Consider the following 22,418-nt stretch of genomic DNA (forward strand, 5'->3'; position numbering starts at 1 on the left):
GACATAAAAAAATATCTAGGTGTCATTAATGTGTTTTTTAGTACAAAAAAAATTAAAACTATATAGGCATTGACTAGATGTGACCTAGTTGACTTAACATGTCAAAAAATAACCTGGATGATCGAGAAAAATGTAGTTTCATTGAAAAAAAAATCAAGACGATATTTTTTTTTAAGCATTGAAACAACTACATGTTAGATTGACTCAAATCAACTCAAGTTAACCTGACAAATCTACACGAATCATGAAACCTTGATAACTCTATAGAAAATAAATAAAAAAATATTATTCAACCCAATTCTCAATCAATCAAATAGTAAAAGATAAATCAAATAAAAAAGGGTAAAACAATGACTCGGATCAACCTGAGTTAACCTATCAAACCTGAGCAAGGAGACTAGGATAACTTCATAAAAAGTAAATAAATAAAAAATCTAAAATCCAATTCCCAAACAACCCAATGTTGATGGATGAAATTAAAACAAAATTCAATTAAAAAAAAAGAAAAATAATCGAGTCAACCTGGTTAACCCGCAAAACTTGTAACCCGGATTTTGAGACCATAATAACCCCATAAAAAACAAATTACGAAATAATCATGATCATGAAGCTTAATTTTCAATTAACCAAGTATTAAAAGATGAAAGTGAGAAAAAAATCAATTTTAAAAAAAAAGAAAAAAAACAAGTCAACACGGTTAACCAAAAAACTCTTGACCCAGGTTATAAGATCGGGATAACTTCATATAAATTAAATCAAAATAAATTATAAAGTTTATTGTATGATAAATTTAGTGTTGAAAAATAAAATTGAAAGAAAGGTTGAAAGCTGTATAAAAAAAAAAATCTCAATTTTTTTTATTTTATTTTTGGGTTCAAATTATAAAAGGTTTTAGGATTTTAGTATATTTATAATATAATAATAATTATATGTTTTCGAAAGCTGTTCCAAGGTGTTGTCATCATCTAAAAATATAGGGATCCAAAGAGAGGCATTGGCTATGACAAATGAGCCAAGGAATTTACTTCCCCTTTCAATTAAAGGTAGAGTGGATGAGTGGGTGAAAGATTTGGTGCTCGAGAATAAGCATAATCTTAAGCAACTAATTGTGCTTATGTGGGATCAGGTACCCTAGTTTTTTCTTCTTTTTTTTTTTTTTTTTTTGCCCTTAAAAATCTGCTTTCTTTTTCTTCCTCCCCATGATTCTATAATTTAGCCTTCTGTGTGTCATTCTCTCAGTAATAATGAAGTGAAAAGAAACCTAACACTAATATCTTTCTTCCAGTAGGTATCTTCTCTCCCACCTGTAGTCCAGTTTCCATGGTCACATCCGAATAGTGGGCTCCCAAGCGCTTTAATAGCTTCCGTATAATAATCCTCACAAAATATTAAGCCAGCCCTGATCTCTTTCTATCACCAAACAAATCAATTCTCTCACAGTTAATTAGAAGCAGGAAAAATCTCATCTTTCCTGCTGCTGCTGCTGCTGCTGCAGAGTATTATCTGCCCAAGTTAAGGTAAGCCAAGATCATAGTTCTCTTTATCCATGCTGTCATCCTTGGATTAACTTACAGGAGGATTTGTGCCTTTGGAAGCCAGAAGATTAGCTTTATATTGGTGAAATAGGGCTCAAGAAAGCTATTCAATTCCCCTGATTTTCTTGTTTAAATTATCAAGAAGATGGTTTTTGTGATGTCTTTTATCTAGTTGGAATCTTGACAGACATTGCCATAACTCAAAAGACTCATCTCTCTCTTTTTGGTTGAAAGCAGATCAACAAGAACCAAAAAAAGAAACCGCAAACCCCATAACTTATTGTTTAGCTTTCACCTCCTGCTCTTGAAGCATCAGAAGCCATATGAACTAGCCTTTAAATTCCTCTGTGCGAAGAACTCCAGGACCAAACACAATTGAAGGCCTTGTTCTATATACGAGTGAAATGAACTCCCTACTTTCAGTCTCCTTCGTGGTTCGATTTGATGCTAGGAAGCACTGGAGCCATGAAATCTCCAGTCTATTTGCATAATAAACTCACAGAAGGTCTAAAGAAATTTCAGTTCTGCTAAGAGGGTATTGGTGTACTTCTGAAGTGTTGTTGGATTGAGTCATGATAATAGCTATGTTTGCTCTACATCATCGTCCACACCGGCTACTCCTGGAGACAGAATCAAGCACCCAATCTGCAGCAAATGGAAGCAGGACACGCAACATATACAACAGTGAGGCCAATTTTGATACCAACATGGTGATCATCTTGGCAGCTTTGCTTTGTGCATTAATTTGTGCTCTTGGACTAAATTCTATAGTACGATGCGCCATACGCTGTAGCAGGAGGTTTACTTTTGAGACTCCTGATCAGACTGCAGCACATATGGCAGCAACAGGCCTCAAAAGGAGCGCATTGCGACGAATCCCGGTGATTATATACGGGGTGGCAGGGATACATTTAATCGCTACAGATTGTGCAATTTGCCTTGGTGAGTTCATAGGTGGTGAGAAAGTACGAGTTTTGCCCAAATGTAACCATGGATTTCATGTTAGGTGCATAGACACATGGTTGGTATCACACTCCTCCTGTCCAACTTGCCGGCAGTCACTACTTGAGCAACCAGCAAGTTCTGATGCCACAGAAATTGAAGTTGGGATTAGACATCCGGGACATGATGTTCCTGTTGCTGGAGATCACGAAGCTGGTTGATCCTGCTTTGAAAGTGATTCAACGCCAAATCAAGAACAAGCAAGAAAAGGGTCTCAGTTTCTCTATTGTTTAATTTTTGAGATGTTCAGTTTGTTTGTGTAATTATGCTTAGTGATGTAGATATCTTGTCTGAAACTTCAAGTAATGAGCTACGTGGAGGTTTCTGAGGCAATACTTTTTTTGTACAGGCTTTATTAGCAGATAAGAAAATGATCGATCCTAGGAGGTTTGCGACTAGCTATGCGTTGAAAGGCCTTGTAATAGTAAATGCACCATACTTTTTGCAATCCAATTTAACAAATTTCTCTCCGAAGTGGCTCTGTTGAGCATGCTGCTTGCAGCTCCTCCAAAAAGTTAAGAGCTCAGGTGGGCATTTCCTAGCCACTAGATAATCTAGATGGGGATTGATTTGTGCAGCAACACAAATTGATTTCTTGGAATATAAGATTGGACGTGGAAAAGAACATCTAGTTCATCTGAACAAATTAGAGGGAGCAGTACTCAGTCAAGAAACGTGTAGTTTTAAGGCAAATGACTTGCTTTTAGCATCCACGGTGAATACATACCTTTCTACAGGAGTATAAATTAAATTCGTTCCTTGTGATGTTTATATATATATATATTTATTTATTTACGTGGGTGTCCGGGTCAGCTTGCGCGCACCACGACTAATCTCACAGCTCACTGAACATCCTGCAAACTCAATATGCATGTAAGGCACCGCGGGGGTGATAAGCGTGCACGGTGAGGTTTAAACCTAGAATGCAGAGGAAGGAAACAAGCCCCTTCAACCGCTGGGCCAAGACCTCAAGTGCGTGGTATTTAAATATTAATCACATTGGTTATAGTTCGTTCTGAATGCATAACAATTTAGAGTTAATTTGTTCTGTGATTGCAATTATGTTTGCAAAGTAGATGTATGGGTCTAAGTTTAAGAAGTACTACACAATGGTTAAACAAGTTTTTTTATTTTTAATTTGACTATTAAATTAGGATAAAATTTTAGTTTGAAAAGTAAGTTTAAAAGCTATGAACTTTTTTTTTTTTTTTAAGTTTGAAAGGGACATCATCAACCCATTGGCCATAATTCTAACAAAAACTATTTATCTATGAATTACTATAGAAAGACTATAACAAGTTTCATGAGGTGTTGTATTTAACTAATTTATATTTGGATGATGAGCCACATAGAAGCTAAGACTTTGGTGTTTAGGTCATTTTGGTGGCATGATCAAAAATCACTCAAGGAGTTTAAAGCAATTAAGTGGCACATAATATACTAAGTGAAATTGGGTCAAGAAGTTCTAAGATTTACCACAAAACAAGTTTAATTGGAAGACCGTTTAGACGGGTATGGAGGCCTATTTTGTTTGCTATAGGTAAAATCCATAGGTACTTTTAATTGGAGCAATAAGATACATAAGATATGTCCTAACTTTGGTGTCAAGACAATTTAGGTACTTATAATGTGTCCTGATGACTTTTGAACTTACTCAATTCTCTAGAAATCTTAAGGAAACTACCTCTCTAGTAATAATAGAAAGATTTAGGCAGGATTAGAAGACACAATTCCTTATAAGACAAGAAAAAGGGAGAAAAATCCTCAAAGTTAGTGATCAATACTTTGAATGGAGAAACAATAGGTCAATCAGTGACTCATTTGTAAGAGAGCACGAAGTTGTAACTTTGTTAGAAAGACATGTCATGGGGTTCTAGAGAAAGAGAATAAAAGTGATGAAGAGCCGATGGAGAAGATAAAGCAACTACAAGCTGAATTGGAGCTTGAAAAAAGCAACAAAGGCTTTCAAAAAGTAGAGTTGTAAGAGATCAAGCTGAAAAGGAATTAAAGGTTAAGAAAAAGCTAGGAGAATAGTTGAAGAGGAAGGTGAGTAAAAAGGAAATGCCCAAAAAAAGAATTATAAAAATAAGTTTAAGTATTGGAATGAGACTAAATTGAGAGCCCATGTGGAATTGGAAGATATAGAAACCGTTTGGGAACGCGGTTGAAACCGTGTTTTCACAAAATTATTTTTTTTTGTTAAAATTTAATATGATTTGTATGTTTTGGATCGTTTTGATGTGCTGATGTTAAAAATAATTTTAAAAAAATAAAAAAACATCATTAGCATGCATTTCAGCACGAAAAATTATTTAAAAAGCAACAATTACCACAAGAGTCAAAAAGGCAAAATACCAAGTTTATAAATACATAAGCTATAATGGAAAGGCTCAATGAAAAGTGGTTGAGTTACAGCTCTATGTCATGAAACACCAGGTTAAGTTGGCTACTAAAAAGATAAAGATTTAAATAGAATAATCTAAAAAGACAGAACCAGAAGAAGCATTGGAGATGATAAAAATAAATGATAGCTAACCAAAAACAACACATGATGAAGTCCTTTAACAAAAATAGATAAATAGTTTGAGTACTAATAATATGTCTTGATCCACTTTAATTTTGCTATCACCATTACTTTAAAAGATCTAGATCAATTACAAATTTTTAATTTATTATTTAAATTATATTACAGATTAATTATAAGGAGAAATTATCTTTATGAAAATTGATTTATTGAGTTTATACCTTTAAATTTGGACTTGACATAAGGATAAGTGGAATATAACTTTTAAGACAATGGAGTTTAATACAAATGGATAGTAGCCGAATCAAACACTTGGCAATCTAATTTGGATTATTTATGGTGACAAGTTAAAGTAGTGCAATGGTGTACTCGTTTAAGAAAATTTCATATACAATAGTGCTAAATATAATATAACATGTAAAACATAATTCAAATTTATGTATTTGCAATGTCTTAGGATGTACTTGATCTTGAATTATTGACATACAAAGTTTATTAAATTTGAATTTTCTTTGTAATTTAGCAATAATTTTAGGATTTGTGAACTTTTAGTTTCTTTTATTTTGATATATGCTGCATCAAACCATTACAAACTAGTCAATTTCATTGTATACTTTTCAACATATAAAATTTGAGGTAATATTTGTTTTAGGTACCCTTTAGCATTAGTGTTTTTAAAAGTTATTTTTCCTTAAAAAAACATCAAATTGATATTTTTAAATTTTTTTATTTAAAAATATCAAAATTATTAAAAAAAAAAACATTTAAAAATATCAAATTAAGACAAACAAAAAAAAAATTGAAATAGAATTTAAAACCATATTACTTTTGTCAAACCTGAAAGCCGATGAGAATAAGATGGCAAAAGCATCTAAACACAAATTTAATAGCTATTGAACTACTAAGTCCCCACACGATTCTCTACTAGTAAGTTTTTAGTTCTTTATTACACAATCTAACTAAATGACATGGCATTTTTACTGTGCATCTATTGTTCATCCCCTAACATTAAGTTGTTCACACCATTGTTCATAGCTAATATTTTTCTTTTAGGTCCTTGAATGTTTTTACATTTCGGTTATTGAACTTTATTTTATTTTAATTCCATCCTTTAAGATTATATTAATATAATTTTATGTGCTGTGATCTATTTTAATTTGCATGTTCTCGGGCACTCCATATGTTATATAATATTTTGACATTAAATTAAAGATAAAAAAAATAAAAAAAAATTAGGTAATTACTAAAAAGATTGAAAGATCAAGGACCAAGTTTAGCATAAAAAAATAACCTTTTTACCTTTACAATTTTCAAAAAGACATGAAAAGGTTCAATTTGATCCTTCAAGTTTTATATTTTTCATATTTGATCCTTATTCTTTTAAACTTATATATTTTAGTTAAGAAACTTTATTTATTTTACATTTTAATCTCTGATTATTATTAAAAGAAAACAAAATTCATCAAAAAAAAATTGAAAGAAAAAGAAAGCTCTTGATTGACTAAATTCTAGACACTAATAACTACAATTTTGATGTTTAAGATCCGTTTTTAAAAAAAATAAACTTATCAGAGTTTGTTTCTATTTTTAATGATTTAAAAAGAAAAATAGATTAAGGTTTGATAATTTTTAAGATTTGATTTTATTTAATTTTAAGTTTTTTATCCCAATAAAATATGTTTTGTGGTTAATAATAGAGTTTTAGAGATCAATATAATATTTTTCTTCATATGTTTTGGTTAAAAAAGGTTTGAATTTTGGTTATTGGAGTACAAAAATACAGACCCTAATATTCCGGTAATCAAAGCCACGTACCTCTAATGCCAAAGAAATATTACAGACAAACAACATTTTATCTGTTCCATTAAAAAATATAAAAAAGAGAGACAACATGTCTTAATTTGTTTTATTTGATATCTTTTTGCAATAAATTATATTTAAATATACTTATTAATATAATATTTAAATAATTACTCAATTATTCCATAATATTATAGTTTTTTTATAGTAATATTAATAATTACTTTTTAAATAATTATATGTGATTCTAATATGCAAAACTTTTTTCAAAATTTTGTTCATGAATATTCAATATGAATAAATTACTTATTTTATTATTTTTTATTGTGAATTTTTTATATCTTTTTTTTCAAATTTACAATTCTTATATTTTTTATACACCGGATAAAATTCATGGATTCATGATTTTTTTATTAAAAATTACTTTTTAAATTATGAAAGTTTTATTTGTAACATGATGTTTCTAATAAAAAAGATATGTTTTTGTAAAACAAAAACCATTAATAAGAAAAAGAAGTTTTGATTAAAGAGGAACATTTTTTTCCTCCTTAATTTAAATCATCATAATTTTCTTAAATATTTATTTTAATTTTTCTATTTTTTATTCAATAAGCCATACTACTAAATATAAAACATATGTTTTTTATATATATAAAAAATACATGAATAAGAAAAGAGAATTTAAACTAAAAAAATATTTTTTTTCTTAAAATTTAAACCATGGCCTTTCTTATGAATATCTTTTTTTATTTTTATATATTTATATAAAACAAAAACCAAAAAACTCTCCATTAAACAACGTCAAATATTTTATGTGCATGTATATTTTTCTTCTTACAAAAATTACAAAACAATATTAATATTTTTTTATTTTAGTATTTATTAATGTTAACAATTATTTTTATGATTTATTATTTTATATATTTTTATAATTTATTATATTAAATATACCCATTTTCTTTTCAGTTTCTTATTAAAAGTCTTCATAATAATAAAAAAAATTCATTTATAATACCAGTGTCTCTATAGTTCAAATCGTACTCACCGGACGGACTTCTTAAGCACCGGAATAATTTCTGTGCGCAAAAAAATTGAAGAGACCAAGTTACAAGTCAAAAGTTTTTTAAAACAAAAATTTTAAAATAATTTTAAAATTTTAAAAAAATATTTGAAGTGTGATTATAATTGGTTTTTAAAATATTTTTTATTAAAAAAATATGTAAATAATATTTTTTTTAAAAAAAATTATTTTTTAAAATTAATATATTAAAATAATTTAAAAATATCAAAAATATATTAATTAAAAAAAACTTAATGTCTTCGCTGTTATCTAGAAAGTCATCGCTGGATACTATTCTGGCCTCCACTTTCCTTATGCCCTTTGCTCTCCGTATGACTATTTCCCTTTCTTTAACACGTGAGCATGGTTGCCCACATTGAAAAGAAAAAAAAACAGAAAGCCATGAATAGTTTTCCAAGCTAGCACTATATTATATATATATATATATATATATATATATATATATATATAAACTAAAGGTATATTTATTTTTGTATTTCAAAAAACTTTGTAAGTTGTTTTTTCTTTAAATTAATATTTTTTATATTTTCAGATCATTTTATTGTGCTAATATTAAAAATAAACTTTTAAAAAATAATAAATAAATATTATTTTAATATATTTTAAATAAAAAATATTTTAAAAAATCAATAATATTTATATTTTGATTTGATTTGATGGACATTTGAATATATTTATGGAAGAGAAGGAATCATGATTTTGTGCTAAAGGAATGGGATTTCAAACTCGTTTGATATCTTCTCTCTCCACCTTTTAATTTTTTCAACTTTGGTGGGTCTACCATGTTTCCACAATCATAAATTTCATTCATGCACTATTGCAAGCTGTTATTATCCAAGTGCCTAATGAGGATAGCTGTAGGATGATTAAGAGTTTATGTTGAGCAAACTATCTAGATAGTGATATAGTGATAAAAAACTTAGAACTAAGAGTTTTTTTTTTTTTTTTTGTGGTTTCAGGTTTAAATTCTAGGTTACTCATATAATGACCACTAGAGGCTTACATGGTCATTAACTTCAGGGCTCGTGGGATAAGTCGAGGTGCGCATAAGCTAACTCGGACACCCATATTAATAATAATAAAAAAAAAAGAGTTCATGTTGAGCATCATTTCATCCTTGGACCACTCCTTTTGCATCTTAATTCATCCATATCCATCCTCAAGGTGTTTTTTTCTTGATTTGAAGGATTACAAATGAAGAATTCTTGTTTTTTATTAGCCGGAAAAGAATTAAAATCATGTTCTGTAGACCTTGTCAGCAACAAGTCCACTAACATAGTACTTCCACCACTAGTACTAAGTTGTATAGAGACACTACATACGTACCAATATATACACATAGTCAGGACAAAATATTTATAGGTTAAAGTATTTTTTATTTAAAAATAAATTAAAATAATATTTTTTATTTTTTAAAAATTATTTTTAATATTAAAATAATTTTGAATAAAAAAGTTTAATTCTTTTAAAAAATACAGCTTCGATTATATTCCAACACATGCTTCAGGCTCAAATATTTGACCGCCGTCATCTGCAATTTGGTGGGCATAAGTCGTTATAATAAAGCCATCAAGAATCAGAATTTTGAAGACTAACATCACAAGCCAAGTGATGAAGAGACAAAATGCGAGGAACCTGTAATCACTGTCTGTCCCTTGAGATGGACTTTAAGGTATCCACTAAATTTACGTATGAATTCACGTATACTTGATTGTTAATAGTTGTTTTCACAGCCAGATCAAACAAAAACAAATAAAAAACAATTCATTACAAATGTTGCTCTTGCCTTCTGTTTCAACAACGAAATTGGCTGCAGAATCATGTGATTTTATGTATTAAAACTAGATTTTTTTTCACGCAATCTGTTACAGGTTAGGTTAATTTTTTCCAAAAATAACTAAAAGATTATAATTTGAGTCAATGCATGTTAATTTGACTAACACATGACTCTAGATATAAGGTCAGGATACTCTCACATAAAAGAAAAGAAAAATCACAAAACTTAAAGTTTAATAATCTAATATCAAATGTTGAAATTAAAAAAAAAATCAAAGAAAAAAACTAGCATCCACCCAGGTTCACTCTACTAACGCGCCACCTACAATATAAGAGTAGGATAAAAAGTTATTAAAAAAAAAAAACAAACCAAAAAAAAAAATCAAAGTTAAATAAATAAATAAAGACATAACAAAAACCATAATCAACATTGGTTAACTTGTCTAACGTGCAACCTAGGATATGAGATCGAGATGCCCTCGCACAAAGGAAAGCCAAAAAAATTAAAAAGCTCAAGGCCCAATAATCTAATATTAAAAGCTAAAATTAAAAAATTATATATCAAAGAAAAAAGTTTAAGTCAACTCAAGTTCACTCTACTAACTTGCTAGCTTTGATATGAGACTAAGATAAAAATATCATAATTTTTATAAAGGACTAAGAAAAAAAGCCAAAGTTGAATAAATAAATAAATCCAAATCAACCTGAGTTAATTTGCCTAACCTATGATCCGTGATGACTCCATAGAAAAAAAAAGTAAAAAAATCAAAAAGCTCAAGGGCAGTAACTTAAATTGAAAGAAAATAAGGAGAGACTAAATTATAAAATAAATTAAGAAAAGATTAAAAAATAACAATACAAAGAACGAGGATTAAAATTGAATAAAAAATTGAATGAAATAAAATATTGAGGGACAAAATTGAAAGGATAAAAAAATAACATTTAAAATATTCAGGATCATATTTAATATAAAAATAAAATAAAACTAATTGGTAAAGAATAAAATTGAAAAAAAAAAACCAATCAAAATAAATTAAAAACAAATAAAGACCAATAAAAACAATGAGGACCACAATTGAAAGAAAAAATAAATGAGGTGAAAACTTTGATTTTTTACTAGCCCATCATGGATTTCATGGTGAGGTGAGGGGAAAAAAAAGAAGGAGAAAAACCTTAGTGTCGTTGAATCTTTATGAATTTGATTACATGTGTCATCTCAATAGCTGCGCTACCATTAGATTCTTCACACTACACAATAATTAAACTTTTTTACCATTGTAGGACACTGCATGTGTCTTTCAAAAAGCATGAGCAGCATCAACTTGTTGGTGCTTGCAACAATTTTTTTTTTAAATAAATTATAATGAAATAACCATTATAAAAATATCAAAATACTCTTGGAATCCTGTTTTAATTTTGAAGTCATTTGACTATTTTAAAAAGGAAATGATTTAGAAACCCCTTCTAACCTATTTCGTTTTATATATATATAGGCAATGATGTCATTTAACTGTGTTGAAAAAAATCGACATCCTATTATAACCTGGTGAATTGTGTTAAGTCTTGTGAAAAAACCTATTTTACCCTTGAATAGAGACCCATTTGTTTTTTTTAGATTGGAGGGTAAAGATATTACGCTGACTGTTTGGGAAGTTGTAAACTGTGTTTTAAAAAAAATTTAATTTTTTTAGCTAAAATTTAATTTTTATGTGTGTTTTGAATCGTTTTGATACATTAATTTTAAAATTAATTTTTAAAAAATAATAAAAAATATTATTTTAATACATTTCAGCACCAAAAAAAAAATACCTTTAAAAAACAATTCCAACCACATTAAATAAAAACACATGTCAAATCCTTTTTAGTTTATATATATAGACACACACATTGGATTTGGATCCTTGGCCATAAACAATCTCACTTGCGAATGAACAAAAACATTCCGACAACATGATGCTTCGGTGCGGCTATTGTTTTATAGCCCGTTCGTTGAGCTCATAGGCGAGGATTTATAAAAGGCTCAAAGTAATACTCAAATTTTTATTGGCCCAAAAAGGGTAGAGCAAGCAGCCTCACTCCTTAGCATATTTGACAAAAGATTCAAACACAAGAAAGCACAAACATGGAAAAACAACAACGCCCATGATCGCAGGCCCATTTTCATTTAGCCAGCTCTGTCGAAATGGTGTTAGCAAGGGAGGATATGGTTGTAGCTGAAACCCCTCTGCTTCCACCCATGTACCATTTCTTGATCATCTCCACAACATTTGCGTTCTCCACCTTGATTTTCGACTCTTCCTTCCCTTCCGTGGCAAATCCAATCTGCGATGGAAAGACGTTATCGTAGCCAGAAATCAATGTCATTTATCATGAAACAGTCGACAGATAGCAAGCTAGTGGTCCAATGGCCTCTAAGTTCTTACCTCTGCTGTAGGTGAAGTTGATGGAAAATAAAATGTGATTATGGAGTTTTTCTTCATGTACTTTGACTGGAAGAATTCAACGATCTTCTCCAGGGCTTCCTCCTCCTCCTCCTCGTATTTGTCAGCCTCTGCTAATCGGTCCCTCACCACGCTCTCTAGCTGCACTCCATATTGGGAGCCTTTGATCTCCTTGATCACCACGACCCTCAGGAATTTCTCAACGGGAGCTGGAATTTAAGTTACCAAAAGAGAAGAGATGTTAGCACAGATAATATACCATGTTCCTCGGAGAAACAGTCAGAAGTCATGTCCTGTCCTGTCCTCTGTCCTGGCATGGAGATTAATAGTGACTGCAAAACCATATAATCTGCTGTTATCTTAATTAATTATTACCGGCAATCAGGGCTTCAAAGAAATCATCGTTTTCTGCTAGCTCGTTTCCAGGTTTCCCCTTCCATTGTTGCAAGTGGCCCACGATTTCAGGCTCCAAGTAAACTCCAATTGCAGTGAACTTAATTTGGAGAAAGTGTATTTCGATGTCGGTAATTCCTGTTCCAACCAATATCCAAATTAATACAGAACCAGCTACAGCTACAGATCCATCCCAGAAAAACCCACTTCCACCGCTAAATGTTTTAAATATTCTAGCAAATACAGAATCCTTGTCGAATTTATGTACGGGTAAAGAAGAAGCACAGGTCACTAAGCTAAGACCTGTGTGTGTTCTTATGGCAAGTTTCTTATTAGGCGGGAACATTCTGATCACTCTCCATTACTTGACGAAGAAGAGGCTAATGATTGGAGAAGATTTATTTTCGAAACGGCTAGATAATGTTTGTAATAATGAAATAAATCTAAGCGAGGATTATCCATCCAATTTTGAGAATTAAATAAAAGAAAAGAGAAAGCAACATCAAAAGTTATACCATGACCAAGCAGAGATAATGGCTTCGTTGTAATTGCAATCTGTGGAGGGAAAGGGATCTCATCAACGTTAACCATTTCCGTGCCCACTGCAACATTTTCCACACAGAAAAACTATCAAATCTTGCAAAAGGGTTATCGGAAAGCAAATAATCAATCATTTCTTAAGAACAACACAAATCTTTACACATAAATCATTTCTTTCTACCCAGGAGCAGTGCGTGAACCCCATGATCACGGGCTCAAGATGGAAGAATATCCTACAAACAAGATACACAGATAGAATGAACTTACTGATCGCTAGGCCTGCGTAGTAAGTAGTAGGGCTTGCTGAGAGAGAGGAATGCGAGGAGAGCTGTGAAGGAGAAGTGTGGGAGCATGCAATTTTTAAGCCTCTTATTAAATATTTTGAGCTACCGCTCTCAATGTTCTTGTTTGAGGTGGTAGGTACGTTGGGGCATGGAGGATTGGAATCTCGTGATCCATCTCCCCTTCTAACGCAGTCCTTCACTTTTGGACTAATTCTTCTCTTACAATTGGTCACTCTATTATTTCCATTTAGTCAATCTGATCCCTTTACAATATGTGAGCTGAGGTTGATGCTTTTTAAACAGAAATTCTATTGTATTATTAGATGATATTTTTCTAGGAAAATTGTACTATGTTATTAGTTATGAAGAAAATTAGTTTTGATTTATAAGTCATATTTCATTTTCTATTATAATATATCTAATTAACACTTTTTTATCACAAAAAATATTATTGATAGTCTCAATTGATTTTAGAACTATCTTGCGTTTCTTAATGATTTTTTTTTATTAATATAGGTGTTTGGATCAGTTTATACGTATCTCGATTAATCTCATGAATCCTGAAATTGACAACCATGTGAGTCTCTAGTGGTCCTAAAAAAGCTTGAATTCGTGATTATTGAGGAGCAAACCAAATATCTGATTAGTTAAGCTACCCCTCAAGGTTAATGATTTTTAATCTTATCTATACATGCGGAGACTTCACAAAATCTCTTAAAAAAGAATTCAATTTGGGCTAAAATAATATCGAAGGTTTAATTTTAGCAAATCTCGAAATAGAGGGACCGATATTGGTTTTCAACCTCATAATTTAATGCTTCACCTAACAACGCTCCCTAGCTAATTTGTTTGTTGTCATGTCAAGATTGCACGCTGCACATTTACCTTCTCCTTCCTTTTCAAAGAATATTCACACGTCCTCAAACAAGCTACTATTATTGATAAATTATGTCTTTATTTTTTTTTCAAATAAGTTTATGTCTTATAATATTTTTTATAAAATCCTAACAAATATAATTTAATTTTTTATTAGAAAAAACATTACAACAAGTTTTTTTTATAATGAAACTTTATAAGAGCAATGACCAAAAAACAAACCAAAAAACAAACCAAACAAAATATTATAGTGCATCTCATGTTTATATTCAAACAATTAATTTAATTTAACTCAAAAAATAATTTTTTTAAAAAAAAAACTAAATTTAACAAGGAACAACAAATAAAAAACTCGAGATAACCCAAGTAATTTTTAAAATTAGTGAAAAATTCTATAAAAAATAACAAAACCTAATCTTCAATTAAATAAATATTGAAGGATGAAACTGTAAAAATATAAACTTAAAAAAAAAAAAAAACCTGGACGAATATTCTAAATCAAGGTTAATCACCCCCGCAACCCTGTGAAATCCTAACTCGAGCTTAATCAAAAAATTTAATTTTCAATCAATTTAATGTTGAATAATAAAATAAAAAAATAATTGTCAAAGTAAAAAAAATAACAATAAAAAAACGGAGATAAAATCTAATAGAAAAAAACTAATTGATGATGAAATTATTAAAAAAAATCAATTTTAATAATTATCTCAAATTTAATAATTATATTAAATAAAACAAATACTAATAAAAAAAACATGGACCAAATATGAAAAAGGATGAGATTGAATAAAAAAAAATAACTTTATAAATTATTTTAAATAAAATAAATAGTAATTAAAAGAAATTAAACCAAAATTAAAGAAAAAATATATTGAATTGTTGCCTTAAAAGTTTGGAGTGTTAGTAAAGAGAAACAAGAAAGAAAGAGGGGGAAAAAAAGGAAACAAAGTTATTGGTGCAAAGCTAGAGGCCAATAAGCCACACCTACTGTTTATGAATGAAGGAGTCATCAAGACTATTTAAACATCATCCCCAAAGATATTGTTTGAATGCCAAATGGTCCACTGAATAGCAAAAATAATATACAAATAAGTGTATAGTAACTATTTTTAAAAAATAATATTTTATAATTATGAAAATATAAAATTTTCATCAGTCAACTTGATTATAACTAAAAATTAAGTTGAAGAATATGAAAATGTAACTAGAAGCCAATTAAAAAAAATCATTTAAAAGATGGTTTAGTAATATTATTGTACTTTAAAAAAGTGAAAATATATTAAAAAACCCTAGATACTAGTTAAATAAATATTTCTTTTAAATAGATTTAGTTATTTTATTATGTTTTAAAAATGTAAAAAATCAATAATAATTAATGGATATTAAAAAAGAGCCATATTACCTCCAATAGTTAGGCTTATATTTTTTTATTAAGAATATCAAAAGAGTTATTATAATATTTTAATCTATAGTGCATTGAGTTAGGTGTGCATTAAATCCTAATTCCTTTTAGTTTTTTTTTTTTTTGTTATTAATAAAAGGGCTACATATATAGCCACGTGGGATGCTAATGGTCATTAATTCTTTAAAATTATTCCGAAAATCATGATAATGCGTGTAGTCTGTTTGTACACAAAATATACGTGGATGGACTCAGAGAACCATGGCCATTAGCAATCCACGTGGTGAAGTTGGTCCTATCTTGTATGCCTACGACTCATCTCATAAATGAGTCAAATCAATTCATATATATACCTACCCGCCATGGTATGGCAAGAGTAAAACATTAAAACATTTTATATTGCCGAGAATATTACATAATTTTTTAATTAAAAATATATTAAAATAATATTTTTTAGTTTTAAAAAATTATAATTGATATCAACAACGATTTAAAAATATATAAAAATCACTTTTAAATAAAAAAACAAATTTTTTTCAACCGCTTACAGTACAATATTAAACAAGAACTTTCTAAATATTATATAAAAAAAATCACTATGATCATTTTTATTTTTGATATGTAGAATAAAGCATCAAAAGTTGTAAACAGCACGTGGTGAGAGATGAGTAACAAATTAATAAAAATTTTAGTGTTTTTAAATTATTTTAATGCTTTAATATAAAAGATAATTTTAAAAAAATTAAAAAATATTTTCTTGATATATTTATAAATAAAAAACATTTTAAAAAATAATCACAACTATACTTTTAAACAAGCAATAAAACATCATATGCTTGACTTGTACTTTATTAATGGCTTGTTCACCCAATTAATCACAAATTCATGGGACAATAGCACCAAGCAAATCTTCTCTTGAAGATTTGGCCTCATTTGAATCTCCCACATTAGCATAAAATAACTATTGAAATTTTACTTTAATACCAACCAAATTCACTTGCTCCTACACATGTTCTTGTTTTTTATTGTGTAAATATTATATTTAGTAGATAAAACAATTAAATTGACAATATCTTATATTTTCATGCTAAGAAAAGAAAGGAAAAGAAGTCTAAAGTAGTAGATTTCAAATCCTTCTATCCTTTTCATTAAAACATCATTAACGTTTCCATGAAAAAAAATTCCTTGTATTTGTATATTTTATATTTAAAATATAGCTCTATTAGTTTTTATTTTAATATCAATATTGTAGTTATATTTTGTTACCGATACATCCTTTATTAATTGGTGAGATTAACATCACTAAATTTAACAATTAACTTCATAGTATAATTGGCATGTGTCATATGTCTAAAAGATTAGAACTTAGTCATTAAACTTCTTGAGTTTGATAATTAATCTTTAAACTTTTCTTTAATTGATCATGGATATGATCATTTTTTTTTTAATTTATCATTGCTTTTATTATGAATTTTTTTTTGTTTGGAGGGTCGATTAATTGACTTGTATATGTGAAAATGTTAGATTGACAAATTTTGTTTTTGTGATGATGAATTATCATTGTTGGGTTATTAAAGTGTCTTGCTTTAATTTTGATTTTGATTTTGATTTTGTTTTTTTTGTTTTTTTTTTTTGTCATATAGTTGTTAATATCTATTTCTCTAATCTTTTAAGAGTAGAGATAATCATATCTATATGTAAGCTGTTTGTTATAAGGAGAAGACTAACTGCCAGCACAACTGGCATAACTAACATTTAACTAACATAGTTGCATAACTAACTTTCGGTTATAGGTAACTAACTCTAACTAACTTGCTAGTTACGCAACAGATTCTTATTTCTCTTCCATCATTGGTTTAGCATCCCCCCGTAAGTGAAAGGGTATGGGGGTGATACACAGTTGAGACTTGAGGAACAAGAACCTTGCACTTGGGAGATGCTTGGTTAAGAGATCAGCTAGCTTCTCTTCAGTGGGAATAAATTGCAGCTGTAACCTGCCTTGGAGAACTTGGTCACAAATGAAGTGGAGATCAATCTCTTTATGCTTCGTTCGTGCATGGAAAACAGGATTCTAGGCTATATGATAAGCACTAATATTGTCATACCATTTTCTTGTTTCTGTGCAGCACTAGAAACTTATAAAGCCCATTCTCAAGTCTGTTTTGCATTAACACCTACTTTGTATACAGGTCCTTCACAATAAAACTATTAGACCGAAACTCAATTACAACATTATTTTCTGAGCAGAATTTAGCAACACTAATCAGATTGGCTGAGATAAAAGGAACATGAAATACTTTTCTAAGCTAAAAAGAGTGTGAATTAGAGACTAGCTGGTGAGAACCACTGTTGGAAATGGATAGATGCTTACCATTACCAACTGTGACTCTGTCTGTGCCAATGTCAGGTGCAGAATTGTTGAGGTTCCCTTCATTCTGAGTCAGATGATGACTTGCTCTAGAATCAAGGTATCAATCATCACCTGCAGGATTATGAGAAGATGCAACCATAACAGGCATTATGTTTTGATTTCTAGCATTAAAAAAGGAAGTACCATTGTTTTGTGAGTTTTGATATGAGATATCAAACCGATAGTAACAAAATGGACAATATGACCAAACTTGCCATATAATTGATATTGTGGCTTTTCAGAGTTGGTTGAATTGTGTCTCCCATTGTAGTTATACCTACCCCCACACTACGACCTTTGTAAGTGTAGTTACTGGTATTTGAGGTATAGTTTTGTCCTCAACTACCATTGTACTTTCTTTCACCACCTTTGTTAATAGAGGAAGAGGCATAACAAGCAAACATAGTGACAAGATCAATTAAGCTAGTAGCATACTATGAACTGCTTCAATAGAGATCTTATCATCTCAAATGTTGATGGCAGTAACTATTGCATTATAGTCAGATCCAAGGCTTCCAAAGAGATTCATTACCTGATCTTGTTCTAAAACAGGTTCTCCAATGGCTACTAGATTGTCTGCAGCGCCTTTAAACTTCATGATGTAATCTATCATGGATAGAGATCCTTTCTTTGTGGATTGTAATTCAAGTCTGAGTTGCATGAGTCTAGCTTGTGAGGAAGATGAAAAGGTTTTCTTCAAAACATTCAAGGCAGTGTGAGACATATTGTAGCCAATAATCTATGCCATGATAGCTGGCATAAAAGATGAGTATATCCAACTAAGAATCATGTGATCTTGTCTTCTTTAAGCGACAAACGATGGATTAATCACTCCTGGACTTAGCTCCTTTTCTGGACAAATGGTTGTGTCATCTATGAAATCCTCAAAACCATTGGCAAAGACAACATTATCAATATGAGACCTCTATAAAACATAATTCGATCGATCAATATTAATCTCTAGCACAACTTGCATAACTAACATTTAACTAACATAGCTGCATAACTAATTTTCTATTATAGGTAACTAACTCTAACTAACTTGCTAGTTACATAACAAATTCTTCTTCCTCTTCCATCGTTGGTTTATCAAATTAGCCAAATAATTATCATTCTTAGGTTATTGAAGTGTCTCATGTAGTTGTTTTTTTTTTTTTTTTTGTTATATAGTTGTTGTTTTTTTTTTTGTTAGCATCTTTAAATGACCAATAGTATTTTATTATAAAATACTAGGATTATTTTAATTTGTTAAAATAATTAATAAAGAAATTTTTAATTTTAATTAGAAAATAAAGAAAAATACTTTGATCATCATATGATATAAGTTTTTATCAGTTTTAAATTTGAGATCAAAAGTGTATTTTACTTTCATATAAAATTTTTTGAGTTTTGATAATATCGTGATAGTTATTGTCTTTTTAAAATTTTAAAAAAATTAACTTTGACCTATGTGTGAAGGATGCTTTCAAAAACAAACAAATGTCAAATTAATCAAGGATCCTTTCTGACGCCATTTTTTTGTACTTTCTATGCTATTCAATTGTGTGTCCAAGGAATTAATGTGTGAACATATGCTGGAAAAAGACTTGGAGCCCAATGAGACAAGTGCAAAGTCTGTCACCAACAAACAAATTCTTATTTTTTTTCTTGCTTTTTGTAAGATTATAAGAGACCTGCCTAGCTTAGATCCTTTGATTTCTACTAAAGCATCACTTTTTTATCATATTCAAAGTGTTTTTTTATTAAAAATATATTAAAATAATTTTTTATTTTTAAAAAAATATTTTTAAAATCAATATATCAAAATAATTTAAAAACATAAAAACATAATTTTAATTAAAAAAAATTAACTTTTTATAAAATATTATTCGTTTAGGCCTCGGTACCAAACAACAACACAAAAGTTAATGGATTAACAATTAAAAACCCTAAAATTTATTTTTACCCATAGCACATATTATCTCTTTCGTTAATATATGTATATCCAGGGAATACACTTTGTCCGTAATTTTATACTGTTAATGAAGTAGTATTATTAAATTTCATGAGCTAGAATTAACCCAAGATATAGTCAATTCAGGATTTGATACTGTTTGAGTTTTAAAAAAAAATAAATAAAAATTAATTTGATTAAACTTAGACTATCAAAACTTATTTTTTGTTTTTTAATAATGTTTGTTTTCTTAGAATAACTATATTATTTTAAATTAATTAAATAAAATAAAATTAATCTATCAAATTCTCGTGAGTGGTGACTCCATTAGCATATCATGAATTGGCGGAATTTAATAACTTTGTGTAAATTCGCAATACTTATATTAAAAAAATCACACATTCACATAGATCAATTTTATTAGTCCCTCCAAAGGCCTTGAATTTTTGTGTATATAAGCTAATATGTGCCCTTATTCCACACATAGACTTGTCAATACACAATACAATAGTACATGACTTCCATGTGAAGGTATTTTTAGTTTATATATTATAAAAAATTATCTCAACTTAATATTTTTAAAATATAATTTATATTATTTTTTAACACATCCCCTCAAGTTAAAACCCTTTGAACTTAAAATTTATATAAACTCACATCACTTTATGTTTTAATTTTTATCAAATAAATGGAGATGGTGAAATTCAAACTCATGATCGCTTAGTCATCAAGGTTCTGATATTATGTTAAAAATTATTTTAACCTAAAAAGTTAGATTGTTAGGTAAAGTCTCGAAACATAATTTATATTATTTTATAACATATATAACTTTTTTTTATGGATCATTAGTTCTCGCATAGAATTAGTATATTAAAAAATCCAAATTAGTACAAAGTTATTTATAATAGTTTCTTGTCACTTGTCACTGTAAATAGTGTAGATTAAATATAACTTTAGTATTTATTAGATAAGCCAAGGCCGAGTCAATTTTTTTTATAATATAAAAAATAATTATGTATTTTTTCAGTTAACTCAAGATCAAATATTATTTGTTCATCATTAATTAACTTTAGTGGGTCTCATCATTTTCCAATATCATACGATATAAAAAAATATATTAATTTTAAGTTTGGTAAGAAACCCTCATTCAAGCAGACAGTCTTTGACAGTTCATAATCCATAGCCAATGTATTAATAAAACCATCACATGAAATGTGTCTTGTTTGTAGATGTTGATGATAAGCTTTATCCTCGAAGTTCTGGTCTGTTTTGTATATATAATGCCTACACCTTTACTCCTTCCTTAATTAATTAGAGCATATATAGTAAATCACCTCTGCATATACATCCTTGTCCAGAATCCATGATTCAGAAGCTTGGTATAGAAGAAACTGAAGCCTCTCAAATGAATGGTGTTCTGTACGAGAGTTATGGCACATCCATGGCTGCTCTCAAGGTTATGATTTTGACAGCCATGACTATCACAGGCACCAAGTTAAATATTCCCACATATAGCTTTAGCTTTCTTTTACATAAAATGGATTATTGCTATATAAATGATCTTATACATTTTCATGTTTACAGATTTGTTCATGGGAGATTGCCATTCGAGAGGCTAAAGCCTGATCATGTTCTAAGAAGTCTTTGCTTAGGATGTCTTCTAATTGAATACAAGTAGATAATCAACTACAAATTAAGCTTTCTTAGTTCTGATGATGATTTTTTTTTTTTCTGGGTTTTGTGTAATAGATATTCTCAGATGCCGATCAAGCACATGTGGCTGAAGTTCTCAGCAGTTCAAGCTTTGAGGCCCTAATGATCCCTTTAATTACGAAGACATCAATGCTTGTGATGAAATTGGAGTTCAGCTATACATCCAAAAGCCAAATTCTTGACATCATTGAACATCCTTGTCCTTCTAATCCTGTTTGAGTACTTCAAAAAACTCCAGTTGTCTGCAAACCTTTCGAAGATGTATTTGAGCAGGCCTTTAAGCTAGCCAAAATCAATCCTCAAAAAACATGCAAGTACCCTTTCAAAAGTACTCAGAAATTCAGATTATGTCTGGTATTATTTTTTGACTTGAAGGAGAGTTGTAAACATGTTTTATTAGAAAGGACTTTTGATTTAGTTTGTTACAAAATTGAGTCAAATTCTTAATTTAATTAATTAAAAGTTGAAATTTTAACTTTCAGCTTAAGGGTTATAGCTTTTATTACATATAGGGTACATTTCTACTGTCACACCCGGATATCGTGGCGATTGAAAAATAATCTTGATTGAAAAAAAAACAGATATCTGACATCTTGTTCATTGAGGAGAAAAGTTCTTGTTCAAGAAGTCGTCACCTAATATTATAGTCACTAGAAACCCTAACTAGTCAACAGATATTCTATGATATAGAACTAGTTACACAAAAGA

The 22,418-nt window shown here is 29.3% G+C and overlaps 3 protein-coding genes across 3 annotated transcripts; 2 read left to right on the forward strand and 1 right to left on the reverse strand.

Moving 5' to 3' along the window:
- The first annotated feature begins 2,107 nt into the window (after positions 1–2,107).
- Positions 2,108–2,698, forward strand: LOC118028884 (RING-H2 finger protein ATL74). The gene has a single exon (XM_035032632.2). The coding sequence runs from the start codon at positions 2,108–2,110 to the stop codon at positions 2,696–2,698; it is 591 nt and encodes a 196-aa protein (XP_034888523.1).
- Positions 2,699–11,726: 9,028 nt separating this feature from the next.
- LOC118028916 (chalcone isomerase-like protein 2) lies at positions 11,727–13,550 on the reverse strand. Its single transcript, XM_035032670.2, has 5 exons — positions 13,360–13,550; positions 13,068–13,154; positions 12,535–12,690; positions 12,142–12,368; positions 11,727–12,040 (listed from the first exon to the last, which is right to left on the reverse strand). Coding segments are annotated over exons 1-5 (633 nt in total). The 5' UTR covers positions 13,361–13,550; the 3' UTR covers positions 11,727–11,878.
- Positions 13,551–21,360: 7,810 nt separating this feature from the next.
- On the forward strand, positions 21,361–21,929 carry LOC140955057 (uncharacterized). The gene is made up of 3 exons (XM_073406587.1): positions 21,361–21,491; positions 21,582–21,627; positions 21,747–21,929. Exons 1-3 carry the CDS (start codon positions 21,361–21,363, stop codon positions 21,927–21,929), a joined length of 360 nt encoding a protein of 119 aa, XP_073262688.1.
- The last annotated feature ends 489 nt before the right edge of the window (positions 21,930–22,418 follow it).

The sequence above is a fragment of the Populus alba genome, chromosome 19, assembly GCF_005239225.2.
Source record: "Populus alba chromosome 19, ASM523922v2, whole genome shotgun sequence".
Classification (NCBI taxonomy): Eukaryota; Viridiplantae; Streptophyta; class Magnoliopsida; order Malpighiales; family Salicaceae; genus Populus; species Populus alba.

Excerpts from the sequence above, each read along its gene's own strand:
- LOC118028884 (XM_035032632.2), top strand. The coding sequence starts at position 2,108 with ATGATAATAGCTATGTTTGCTCTACATCATCGTCCACACCGGCTACTC.
- LOC118028916 (XM_035032670.2), bottom strand. Across the intron at positions 12,691-13,067 it reads ATTATCTCTGCTTGGTCATG|GAATTACCGACATCGAAATA; the intron begins GTATAACTTTTG and ends TGGTTGGAACAG. Across the intron at positions 12,369-12,534 it reads CTTTGAAGCCCTGATTGCCG|CTCCCGTTGAGAAATTCCTG; the intron begins GTAATAATTAAT and ends CTTAAATTCCAG.
- LOC140955057 (XM_073406587.1), top strand. The coding sequence starts at position 21,361 with ATGATTCAGAAGCTTGGTATAGAAGAAACTGAAGCCTCTCAAATGAAT. Across the intron at positions 21,492-21,581 it reads ATGACTATCACAGGCACCAA|ATTTGTTCATGGGAGATTGC; the intron begins GTTAAATATTCC and ends TCATGTTTACAG. Across the intron at positions 21,628-21,746 it reads AGAGGCTAAAGCCTGATCAT|ATATTCTCAGATGCCGATCA; the intron begins GTTCTAAGAAGT and ends TTTGTGTAATAG.